Below are 13,116 nucleotides of genomic sequence, written 5' to 3' on the forward strand. Positions count from 1 at the left end.
TACTGGAGGTGTAAAAATCAATGTTGTGAAGGCAAAGCTTTGCCACTCCTGGCGCTGGGTGTGAGATTGCATCGTGTAGCCTTTAATTACAGCTTTTGCCCCAGACCAGGGGAGCCCCATTGATTTCCCTTTAGTCCCCCCCCCCCCAGAGGAGCAGGAAAATAGAACAACACAGACTCGACTCATGGGGACAACCCTAAAAGCTACTTCAGAGGGGTGCTGTAATAAATAAGAACAAAATCCTATCTCACTGGAGTGAAGTCCATGGTGAGCGCATTACCATATTTGAAAAACCCTCCGAAGACAGAGACCCCAATGCGAACACTGTACAAATAATATGTAAGCTTTTTGATCTATGATTGAGACAGTAAAACACAAAATGTGTCATTCGTCAGTAAGACCACTGGAGGGCCTTCAAGCTTAAACAGCACTTAATCTACTGTAATTCCTTCCAAAATGGTCATACATATTTTCTCTTCATTAAACATGGTAGGAATGTTAGTAATAAAGGGTTTAAAATAGGATCACTGCAGGTTCAATCAGTACCTAAAATTAACTTTGTCTGTATTAGCTAGGGTGATAATTGTATCACAACATACAAGCACAAAATATCATTCAAATAAATCAAGAATCTTTATATAATTTGGGGCGACTGTTGTTATTGTTATACACTGCTGACAGGCACTGAAAAATATGTGACGTAATAATAAATAATCCTAAAATAATACCCTTGTAAAAGGTTGGTGGGGTCACAAACATCCAGTCTGGACTATCCTTTCAAGTCTTAAATTTAACCCAGCTTTGTATATCCTGCATACACCCTAATAAATGTTGTTATTGTGGAGTCATGGTGGCAGACAAGTCTTTTACAGGAAAGTCTTCTGGTGGACAGGAAATTCAGAATTGTACTTGTCCGGCAGCAGCGTTCTAAGTCATTCTTCTCGAGTGCCACTGTTTTAGCAGATGATGTGGGTGATAGTGTCAAAAATAACTTTTTAACACTGGAAGCAATAGTCAAACCCCTGCAGATTAAATACACAGATACACAAAGAGTGTCTTACTTGTATGTTGAGCAGCAGAGAATGGTAACTGGCAGTGATTTGGGTGGCTGTAACACTAATGCGACTACTGATGTAGGTTTCCTCCAGAACCTGCTGGACCAGAGAAGAGAGGCCATCGACTTCTCCCTGCCGTACAAGCACTGACTTAAGACACCCCTGTTAACGAGATACAGACAAAGATACAGAGAGGGTACCATATTATTATATTTTAGTTTAATCAACTGAAGATTACAAATGATTTAAGTGCTAGTTAGGTTTTACTCAAAAAACAAAGCCTTAATGAAAGCAACCACGATATAGGGACAAAAGGGCAATGAGTGTATTTGTGTGTTTCCCTCTAACTGCTGGGAAGTCTGACATCCCAACACTGGCAGGAAGTTTGTTTCATAGGGAGGAGACCCAGTTGAAAAAACAGTGTCTGTCCACTGCTGTTTTCTATGTACACATGCTGTGAACGGAGGGCACACATACGTTGGAAGAGTGATTTATTGAAGCGCTCCGAGATACCTCCTGACTTTCATTTTCAAAGACTGAGCTGAGTATATGGTGAGAAAATAGGTAGGCTGTTGCAGTCAGTGAAAAGATTTTGCATTGATTTGTGACAGCACCCAGTTAATAAAGACAGCACCAGTGTCTTCTCTTTCTGACCTGGAGTTTCTTTAGCTGAGTCTCCTTGGTGGCTCTATCTGACCTCCGATGATGTCTGATGTTTGCCATATTCTCCATCTCCTCCAGCCACTGGGCCAGACTCAGGAACCTTTGGCCCATCTGCTTCAGTCTGGTCAGTGTGGTGCTAATCTGGGTCTGAGTCTCTTCCAGGCGTCCCTGGTAGGCGCCCCACTCTCGCTGAGCAGTGTCCAGGGCTCGGTCCTCGATCTGCGGCACACCCCATGGGATGACCCTCTCTCTGCTGGTCAGCACAGCGGAAAGCAATGACTGACCATTTGAGCAGCGATCCTGCAGGAGCTGAGGGGAATAATAGGAGAAGAATAAGGAACCAGTATGATTTTGTAGTTTGAAATGGTTCTGTTGTGGTGATAAAGATTTATGTTTCAACCTTGATAGAAAGATCTGAGGTTTTCTTTCATGTGTTCACATTATTTATGAAAAAAACATTTCACATCACTCCACAGTGTCACCACCTGTAACTGTTGCAGTGTCTTCTCTATTGTATCCACGTTTCCCTCTGGATGGGTCAAGGAGGCCAGAGTGGCCTGTTCCTGCTCCAGCCAGTCCTCAAACACATGAAGCTCCCTTTGATATTCCTGATGGACCAGCACCAGTCCCTTGGCCTTACTGACTGCTTTCTGCAAGACACCATGTTAAAGACATTACTGGAGCTCCACAGCTGTTACAGGTGCACCAGACAGTGTAATGTTTGTGTCAAAAACAAGTCATTAGGAAAGCCTGATGGAATGACATTTAAACAGAGCAAAGGATAACTGAGAAATAACAGAATTTTGGAAATATCAACGACATTGTTCGACTTTCAAATTCAAATATATAGGCATTAGAAATGAATGCAAGGAGTCAAGAATGAGACTGTATCTTGTGGGTAAGTACCTTGGCCTTTTCTTTAAGGGAGTTGTACCGACACTGTAGCTGTTGCACCTCCTGCTGAGTGGTGCAGTGTTCGGCCATATTGGAGCCCTTTGTGGCAATAGTCTCCAGAGGACTGCTGTGACTCAATACTTCTTCATACAGAAGCTGGAATAAAACAAGAACACACGCACACTCTCACTGTAGTTTATACTTTTTTTTAAAGAGAGGCTCTGAAAGAAATATGACAATTGCTCAGTTTAAATCTTGATGTGATACCTTGGTTTTTCCCAGGTTTGCTGTCTTGTCTCTCATCTCAGAGTATTGTCTGTCTGAGCAGCTCAAGGTCTCGTCTACACGGTCCATCCACAACACAAACTGACCTACGTCCTCCTGATAGCTGGTCCATTGTGACAGAGCGCCCTCCAGTTGACTAAGACAAATAAAATTAACACACAACATACAAATATAAATATATATTTATATAAATATAAATATATATATAACACACACATGCAAAGCGTTAAGTTCAAATCTTCATTAGCATTTCAAGTAACTGAAATCCTTCTGGAGAAACTAGACAGTTCGTGTTCACAACCTTTTACACTGAATGGAGGCAGAAAGCAGGGAATCCCATGAGTCCTTGAGGTCCTGGATTTGTTTGCGAATCACTGGGACTCCCTCAACCGAAGTGTTTCTCTGGACTGCTTCTCCCCGTGTCAGCAGCATCTTTAACTGGATCTCTCTCTCCTGACGAGCAGCCAGTAAGGCCTACAGACAGAGCACAAGGAAAAATTTCTGGGAACTGAAATAAACATCTCTATAAACACAAATCCCCCAGACCTACAGTTGCTCCATGAACTAATTTCCCACTTTTAAGACAATAATAGCTTCCATAAATTACTGAAAGTGTCAGCATGCCACAGTGCAGGAGACACAGATATTTATTTTAGGTCAAATGTTAAGCAATAGCCTAGTTCCTGAAAGTTGTGGTGTATTCATCTTCTCAACTCTTACTTCCAGCTGTAACATCCGGTCCTCTAACACGCCCTTGTCCGTGGTGGTGGAGGTGCATGTGTTGAGGACCCGCTGAGCTTCACACACCCAGTCCTGCAGCTCTTTTAAACCCTGAGAGAAGAGGCGATGTTCCCCCACAATACGTTCAATCCTGGAGGCTTTGTCCTGTAAAAATGAGAACACACCACTGTAAACACACTCTTCAAAGTCATATGTTGGTTATGAGAAAAGGGTTAACACTGTCAGTTTCTTCATATCGTTCTGTGAGTATTTGAAATCCAAGTCTTCTTTTTTTTCCTTTCAGGCGTCTCTGGAGACTTTCCCACCCCCTCAATACAGAACAAACATGGTGCATTGTCTCTGCAGTCATCATTTGTACATTATCAACCTCTACATAACTGAAAGGCAGAGCTACAAAAAAAATCTGCGACGGGCAATTTTAAGATTTAATTTTTCCCCTGTTTTTCCCCTGTCTGGCAGGAAGAGGACCTAAAAATAGCTCTTAGCTTGCTAGCCTACAAAATAAATAAATCCCATTCATCATTGTTGGGGCACTCTCATGGTCCTGAGGTAAGAGCACGGTCTTCACAGTCAGTGTGAATGTTTTGTTCTACACTAAAACAAATTAATCATTGGAGCGTGACCAATCTAACGACAGCTTCAAAAAGGTCAGACTCTGGAGCGCTGACACGTTTCAGTGCTGACATTTTAGAGGTGCTTGATTGTAGAAAGGTAACCTCAATAGCCTCAGGCCTTTTTGGTGTTGATGAGGCCACAACCATGAAGACATTTCAGAGGTGAGTAATGATGAGTACACTCGGATAAATTACTCAGGTATTCCTGAGTGCAATGTTTCATCTGCAAGGCAAGCTGATTACAGCAACCATGACTGATGTGCAACAGTCAACAACACAACAAATTACACAGAAAAACAGCAAACAACATGGCTGAACAGAAGGCTGTACAGTTTTTCTGCCAAGAATCAAGCAAGGCACATTTCAGCGTGCTGCAGCATTTTTCAGACAAAAGCACAGATAAGCAGACAGGAACTGGGAGACACGGAGTTACAAGGTGGGAGCAGTGTTACCTTGGTTAAGTTGCTGAGGGCTAGGTACTGTGCGGACAGCTGGGACACACGGTGGACGAAGCCCTTCCCTGCTGCTTGTCCCTCCCACAGACGGTGAGCGCTTTCCCTCAGCCTGCCCAGCTCTTCCTCATGATCAGCTACCTCTTCCAGTACACACTGGCCCAGTATGAAGCAGAAGGAGGAGGAGATGGAAAAATAAGATGTGGAGTAGCATAGATGAAAGTGTGGGGTGAAATGTTAAAAGATTGGTAAGCATGGTTGTATATAAGTGCCACAGTATTTTGAGTCAAGGGAAAAAAAATGAAATGATAAAAATATAGTGTTTTCCATAAACCAGAAAAGGGAGGTGAGTGAAGCGCAGAAGAGGGATACAAGGTTGTGTTAACCCAACAAATGAACAGACAGAACAAGACGAGCACATCACAATACATGGATAAAGACATTGTAAAAAAAAAAAAAAAAAAAAGAGTATCAGCACTTTTTCTTCTTCATGTTCCATTTTAAATCAGAACAGAACATGGTAATTCAGTTTTTGGACACAGAACAGGGAGTGGAGACAAGCCTGATAAAATACTGCAAAGGAGGGGGCAGATGAGGAAGGGTATAGAGGATTTTGCCAACACAGGTTCAGACACTGAAGCCTGCATGTACTGTATTGTACTTCAGGTGCTGAGGGAAGAAATGTAATTGCTTGCAGGGCCAGACAAAAGATAACCAGGAGAAGTGCTACAGCACTTCGACAGAGTCAATACAAAAATAGCAACAATGATAAGGGCAGAGCTTTGAGATGAGCTTGATATATTTTGTCTCTTTTGTCAGTTTTATCTTTTTAACGCTCCATGCCTCTCCTCCTTTTTTGTCTCTGCCAGACACGGCAGAGGCTGTTATCGCATCCTGAAAAAAGGCCTTTTAGCCACACTGCGCTTCAGCTGTGACAGAAGGAGAATTAATTAGATTTCTGGACTTTCCCTCTGACTATTGTGTCAAGATGCTGCTCTTTTTTGATCCAGTGGTGCTCAACAAATGTAATTAGCCTCTTCTCTTTCCCAGCTGATTTCAAATTGCACTTTAGGGATCCATATCTGATGGAGAGCAACAGCTATTTAGTATTATTAATATTAGATTTTACTTGTGTTAAGAGAGGAAATGAGAAAATGTCCACAATAGCAGCTGACAAAAGAACTGCATAAACCTTTCTCTAAGCATGACATAATGTAATTTTAGACTATGGGTCCTAAAGGATGAATTAAGTTGTCCTGATGAATTCCAATACATATTGCTTAAGGAGTGGCTATAAAACACTGTAAAACTAACAGAAGGCCCAATAAATAACCACTATAATTATAGGAGAGATATAATTTTAAGAGTGCTGTGATGTTTGGCAGTGAGGGAAACTGCAAGGAATCAGGAAATCTGCAATGATTAATGAAAGCCAGTGGAATGAGATTCTTCTGGGTGATAGGCGCCGCTTCAGGCTCCATAATACCTGCAGTTTGCTGAGCTCCTGTTTCTTGGCTGGAAGGTCATGTAGCCGAGCACTGCTCTCCTGAACTCTGACCTCGGTGCTGTTGAGCCATTCCTGCAGAGGCTCAGCACTGGCCTCAAACTCTGTCATCTGGGACTGCAGGCTCTACAAATATGATACACAACATATTTAATTTGTTTGACATTAGATAAAAGAAGGCATTTTAATGGTATAATTGAGCAATTTATTGATTATGATGTCATAGTTTATTTAATTCATTTTCAGTGCCGATAGAAAGCAACATTCGTTAACCGACCTTGAGCGCATCCTCCCTCATCTGCAAGTTATTTATCAAGCTCTTCCAGTCTTCTCTCGCATTTGCCACCTTGGCTTTGACCCCCTCCACTTTGTCTCTGGACACCACAGCCATCAGCAGATCCCCACTGGCACCTACTGTACTCAGTCTGGCCTGGCCATGTTCCCTTTCACTCAAGAACTCCTGTGGGGATACGCAGACATAGACAAAAGAACTGTGACTTTCAACACAAACACTCACATAAACGGATGATGGTGTGTAAGTAGAGAGACAGACGATATGACCTAAATGACAACTTTTTTTTTTATGACATATTTTTCTGGTGTCCCAGAATCTCACTCACTCACACTGTAAAAGCAGTAATTAGGTAAATGCATTAATAATTCCACGTATGTGGGCAGAAGGTGGGGCTTGAAACAGTGAGGCAATCACAGATAAGGGAAGGCAGTCAGCCTGAAATGTATTTGGTTTTTATATAGCACTTCTGTAACCACCCACAACACAGACATACACACAGACACACACAAACACACACACACACAAACACACAGAACCCTCCCTCAGAGCTGAGTCGATGACAGTAGTGCACAGCAGGGACCACTCCACCATCTGTGCAGTCAGCACATCACTTATACACACTGCAGCTTCACATAGCCTCACACACACGCACAAACACACATTTAGTACAGCACAGTCGCATATAAAAACAGTCAAGTCTTCCTCTGTCTCTCTTCATGTCCTTGTCGCTTTACTTTCTCACTCTCTTTTATGTCCATTCACTGTATTTTTTTGTTCACACTTACTACTATTCAGCCTCTGCCAGTGTAACAGTACACCACCAATTAAGTGTGACACAATGGATGCCCCCGCCCCACCCACGCTGGCCCTCCCAGAGGTCAGCCATGTGGAAACATTGTTCTACATTCTTCACCAAGTCAATAATAAATAAAACATGACCGACTCTGTATTTCAATCTCCTCCGCTGCTATATATGCTACGACTTTCACTCTCATCCTTAAAGCTGCAGTAAAAAGTTCTGAAAAAATGCACAATATATCACCACCACAGTGCTTCCCGATTTTGACATGCTCACCACGTCACTGTTGATTAAATAAGTTAAAGTGTGTACTATCACAAAAATCTCAGAGAAAATAAAGTTCTGAGCTTAACAAGTCCAGATTTGCATTTTTGACTAGGGCTAAGCCTACACCACAGTTCCTTGGTAGTAATGCTGTAGTCAACATAGTCAGGTGTGTGAGAGGTAATTAACTATGTAGTGCAGGGATGAAGGGAACATCTACCTTAAGTGACAAGCACCTGACTTTTAGCCAGGGCCCTGGGGTTCTCTAAAGAGGCTGCCAGACTGTTACACCTGCCAACTTCCAAAGAGGGAAAGAGAGACACATGAGATATTTTGAGGAGAATGGCAGAGAAACCCCACTGTGAATCACTCTCTTATCCCTCTTGGCAAAGCGCCCACTTCCAGTTTTTCTAGCTTACGGCAGGTAATGCCACTACGACAAGCCCACCAGAGGACACTCAACAGTGGGCATGTCAATACAGATGTCCCCTTGAGCGATCTCTTATTGAAAGTGGGTTCTTTTTTTTATCTATTGCCTTGTTTTTCTTTTAGCAGTTTATTTTGTGGGAGAAATGTGTGCTCAGCCTCAAAAATGCATTTAAATCTGTAGTCTATGTTGCAAACCAAAAAAATAAAGGCAGATGTATCACAACAATACAAAGATAAAGAAAGATAAAAAATATTTTGATGACAATAAGATTCCATCAGCAGCTAAATGTTCTGGTTATGTAAACACATTTCAGCTTCACTGTCAAAAGCTACTTAAGTAAGAAGCTGGAAAACAGCCAATAATAAAAAGACAACATGGCCCAACTACTTGGCGGTTCTTAGACAGGAGATTATGAGTATTATCTGGCAACCACTTTATCAGTACAAAGCCAAGTCACTGCAAATGTTGTTATTTCTCAAAAAGCTGCCAATGGTTGGCAACCTGTTAGTAATTTTGAATAAAAACTCATTCAAAAAAATCTACTTCTAAATTGTAATCCTAGCTAATATAACAAAAAGACGTTGATCAATTTTCAGCATCAAATTTCAGAAAATTATTCTCTTTCATCCAAAGGTTTATTTTTACAAAGTGTATTATTTTGATTTACTGAAGTTCCATGTATTAAAATTTGGTTGATAAATTAAAAAAAAGTTATATCTCTCAAATGCATTAAAAAACAAAAGCCAAACTCAGCCAAATACATTGGTCCAAATAAATGATCATCATATATCAGCCAACTACAAGTTTCCAGCAGCATTGAATTAAAACAACATGCAGTCACAGATGAACTAAGCGATCATGGTGTAATTTCGAAGTCCACATTGTATAGAGCAAAACCATCGTTGTAAAAACTGCACATGGAAAATATTTTACATCATCCATGTTATAAGAACATACTGTATACATTTCACAGGTGTCTAAAAGATAAAAATATCTCTCACCTGTATCCTCTGCAGGGCAACAGAGGCCTCTGTGACACTCTGAGGCACATCAAAGCATTTGGCTGTGCTGATCTTTGCATTGACCAACCACTGCTGGAAGTCTCGGAGGGCAGTGCGGAACCTCTGCTCCAACAAGCGCTCCTTGTTTTGACACTCTCTGGAGGCACGAAGACTGAGACTGGGGATGAAGTTGAAAGAAAAGGATGGCTTTAAAATGTTGTTCACACACTCAGTTCCAACTGGAGAAATAAACAAAAGGAGAAAAACCACCACAGGAAGTGTCTCCTGCCCATGTGCTCATCAAAACAAAGAGTATACACGAGCAGATGCTCAGATACTATATCGTACAAAGTGTCCTCACATTGTGGAGGAGGAGATGAGCAGGAGTGAGAACCAAGCAGGTGGAGAAATGGCAAAATAGGTGAAGTGGAAAAAAATGAGTGCTGGGGCAAAGTGGGTGGGTGGGGGATGGTGTTGTGGGGTACAGCGTGGGAGGGGGTTGAAAGGCAACATATGAGTGGGGCAAGAGTTTACAAGGGTGACAAGATGGAGACAATGAGTGATGACAGGAGGATGCTACAGGGAAAAAAGGCTGAGTTAGAGGAGATGTGGCAGTGGAACAGTATGTGAGTGAGAGGTTACAGTGAAGGGTGATTGTATATTCAAATCAATCTTTAAAAACGTAGAATACGTAATCTAATTTTTAATATAGAAATTAGGCATGAATAAATAAAGGAAAAGGAACATCATAATCTATAACACCACATGTCAGAGCAGCAGACAAAAATGCCAATACATGACAATTATGCAAAACACAGACCTCCATTCAATAACAATTACATTTTTTGTTCAATGCCAAAGTTTTTTTTAAATTCTCTCCTTCGATACACTCACAACACATTATCTGCACACTACAGTATAGTTAAACCTATTCTTTCTTTTCTCTTTTGTCCTTTCACCATATCGGACACACTACTCCCTGAATTGGCAATACGTCAAATTACATATAGATGTAATTGCCATTTGCATACCAACATGTAGTGTATGAGTAAGTTATCTGATATAATTATAAACACATTTCATACAATTTCTGTCATGTAACATTAACAAATATAGACAAAATCTAAATTATGCATAATACTGACTAGATCATTGTGTTTGTGTTTTGTAAAAACAGAGGGCAGAGGGCGAAGGTTAAAATCAAGAGGAGAGTATAAGAAGTGATGGAAAGGATGACAGCAGGGAACCAAGGTGCACAGCTGTTGAAGCAAGTGTTGTTGTCAAATGGGAGGCATAAAAAAACAAGTCAATAACACACTCACCCCTCTCCAACCATAGCAGACAAACACATGAATATGCACATAAACAGCCATGAGTTTCAATGATGCGAAGAGGGCATGGAAGGGTAACACAGTGGGGAGAGGATGAGTGTGGAAGAAGCACTTTTTTCTGCTGTGACAGACAAAATCTGCCATGTGCTATTAAAAGGAGGGGGAAGTTACTGTATTTTGCTATTTTTTCCCATCCTGTCTGTCTTTCTGCAGTGCTTCATACAGGACAGGTGCAAAGAACATGCAAGCCAAGTCTGTTACAGACTAAACAGCCAAGTGGATGAGGGAGGCTGCTGTTACCAATCAGCAGTCAAAGCCAATTACCCGCCAAAGCATCTCCAACATCCAGGTTAACCACATGAGCCAGCAGTATCTCAAGATTACATTAACAATATAACCCCATGAAAAATTAAGAAGGTAAATTGTGCTATACTGTCGTTGATATGTGTGTATGCCTGTGCTGTTGTAAAGGCACTTCATAGTGTATTAACAAACAAACAAATGCTAAATGAAAACAGGCTCACTGGTGGGCTCAAACGCATGCAATTAGAGCTCAGTAAACGCATGCAGCATGTCAGCATTGAAAAAACATCTTTCTCCCAAAGTCACATTCAGCCCTGCATATAATTAAACCACAGCAGGACAAAAAAACAAACTCAGTGGACGAAGCAGAGATGAAGGTAAGGTGGTTAAATGTCGCTAAGCAACTGGTGGGTCTGGTGCTGTCTCTCACCTTTTATCTTTATCTGGCTGACACGTGTCAGGACTTGTGGTCAGAGATGACCACACTGACACACACAAAAACATGGGCAGGTTTGCGTAGCTATTCTTCTTTGGACACTTCATTGATATCTATTAAGTATTACAGCTCAACCAAAACCACATCATTAACCTTAACCATAACCAGCTGATACCTGAACCGCAAATCTTAATCCTAACCTCAAAAATGAGGCTTTGCCTTATTAGGAACCACTCTTTGATCTCCATGAGGACTGTTGGTCCTGAACAATGTCAGTGTTAATACTAGAAAAGGTCCAAAAGAGGCAGCACAGAGGAAGTGACACTCACACACACACAAACAGATGGAAGCTTGTAAAACTAAGCACGAACTCTCCCAACTCAGCTGGAAGAGCTCAGCCCTGTGGTTACTGTGTTATGGAATGAATGAACAGGTTTTGCACTGTGACACCATCCATTTGAGACAATAACATGGCCGGACAACTTAGTCAAAATGTATCACAATGCACGATGCTATTACATAACAAATATATGCAAAACCATACAACAATATCAATATCAAAATTCATATTCAAAGTATGCATTTAGACCAAAAAACTTTCACAGCCTTAATGTTCTGTTTGTAATTCAGGTTGAAGCTGGTTATAGAAATTAGTGGATCAATAACCTGGTACAATCATGTCATCAGGATATAAAATTATTACTAATATCACTTCACATCATCATGGGTACACATGTAAGTATTTTACTGCCACACACTGCTCACTAAAGCATAAAGATTTCACTTACCTGTTGTGCTGTTTGATAACTGAGGTGACCCGGTCAGACTGTGTACCCAGGTCTCTGGAGTATCGCACCAGGTCGTTCAGCTGGCTTTTCAACTTCTCTGCCATCGGCTCTGCACTCTGCAAGCCCTCCAGAATATCCTGGACAACACATACAGACACCAGCTGACTCGGTGTGTGCGAGTGTGTGTATATGTGTCAACAAGAGACAAACACCTAACGGATCTGCATGACATCCTCCAATCAGAGCACCCACATTCCTATTCACACCCTGGCTTTTGCTCTTCTCGCATTCACACACACACACACACACACACACACACACAGTTCAACACATACTCACAGTTCTGCCTGTACAATAGCATTTCTGTTCTTGGTGGAGTGTGGCAGGAAGGAGCTCTGGATAACGTTCTCCCGCTCTGCTCAGCGTGCCTCACATTCTGCATGCACGTTGTCATGAAATCCTGTCCCATGAAATATGTACAAGAGCTCTCGCTCTCTCTCTTCCTCTCTCTCTGACTCTCACTCGCTCTTTTTTTCTGACGTATGACCAATAAACAACCCTCCCGCCCTCCCTGTTCCCATGGACTCGTAGCGCTCTTCTCCTCTCCTCCCTCCTCATATGATTCTACTACTTTCTCTTCCCTCCTCTCTTTCTCTCCCTCCTCCCACTCCTTTCACTTCTTACCTCTCACACATTTTTTCACTCCCTCTCATTCTCACATGCTCTCTCCCTGTGGAATTCAACTGTCAGCCCTCACAGATGCGGGATTCGTTCAAATACACATAAATGGGTGCGTAACAAAAACAGGGCTGGACACAGGAAACAGGCTGAAGGAGGAGAAAGAGGAGTGGAGGAGGGGGGGAAGACTCCTCCTCTGCTTCTTACTCAGACCCAAATTGAGGGAAACTAGAGAAAGGCATGGCTGAAGAAACCTGGGGAGGAGTATGAGGTTGTGCATGATGACATGGCCTTGACAATACAGAGAAATTGTCACACTGTAAACATCCTGTGGAGGTTAGAAACAGTGCAGCAGGGGAGGGGACAAGCAGGAGTATTGAAGGAACAATCCTGCAGCCAAGACTGACATCAGTGCACACTTCACACAGCAGAGAAGACGGAGAAGAATAAGGGTATGTTTGGAAAGGTGGAGATAGTGAAAAAATAATGGCAAAAAAAGGAGGAGGGGCAGAGGGGACAAAAAGGGTAGAGGGAAAATGAGGGAAACTGATGGGATTGTAGCTGTCACTCTTTCATCATCCCA

At 41.9% G+C, this 13,116-nt stretch overlaps 1 protein-coding gene across 8 annotated transcripts in view; it reads right to left on the reverse strand.

Moving 5' to 3' along the window:
- syne1a (spectrin repeat containing, nuclear envelope 1a) overlaps positions 1-13,116 on the reverse strand; it is a 117,763-nt gene that overhangs the window by 52,853 nt on the left and 51,794 nt on the right. For all 8 annotated transcript variants that reach the window (XM_044048907.1, XM_044048904.1, XM_044048908.1 and 5 more), the window contains 12 exons: positions 11,856-11,992; positions 8,998-9,175; positions 6,486-6,668; positions 6,191-6,334; positions 4,705-4,860; positions 3,618-3,782; positions 3,199-3,371; positions 2,880-3,033; positions 2,625-2,768; positions 2,204-2,368; positions 1,710-2,027; positions 1,062-1,217 (listed from right to left, as the gene is read on the reverse strand). In XM_044048907.1, coding sequence (XP_043904842.1) covers positions 1,062-1,217; positions 1,710-2,027; positions 2,204-2,368; positions 2,625-2,768; positions 2,880-3,033; positions 3,199-3,371; positions 3,618-3,782; positions 4,705-4,860; positions 6,191-6,334; positions 6,486-6,668; positions 8,998-9,175; positions 11,856-11,992 — 2,073 coding nt within the window. The remainder of the gene's footprint in view (positions 1-1,061; positions 1,218-1,709; positions 2,028-2,203; positions 2,369-2,624; positions 2,769-2,879; positions 3,034-3,198; positions 3,372-3,617; positions 3,783-4,704; positions 4,861-6,190; positions 6,335-6,485; positions 6,669-8,997; positions 9,176-11,855; positions 11,993-13,116) is intronic.

The sequence above is a fragment of the Solea senegalensis genome, linkage group LG17, assembly GCF_019176455.1.
Source record: "Solea senegalensis isolate Sse05_10M linkage group LG17, IFAPA_SoseM_1, whole genome shotgun sequence".
Taxonomy (NCBI): domain Eukaryota; kingdom Metazoa; phylum Chordata; class Actinopteri; order Pleuronectiformes; family Soleidae; genus Solea; species Solea senegalensis.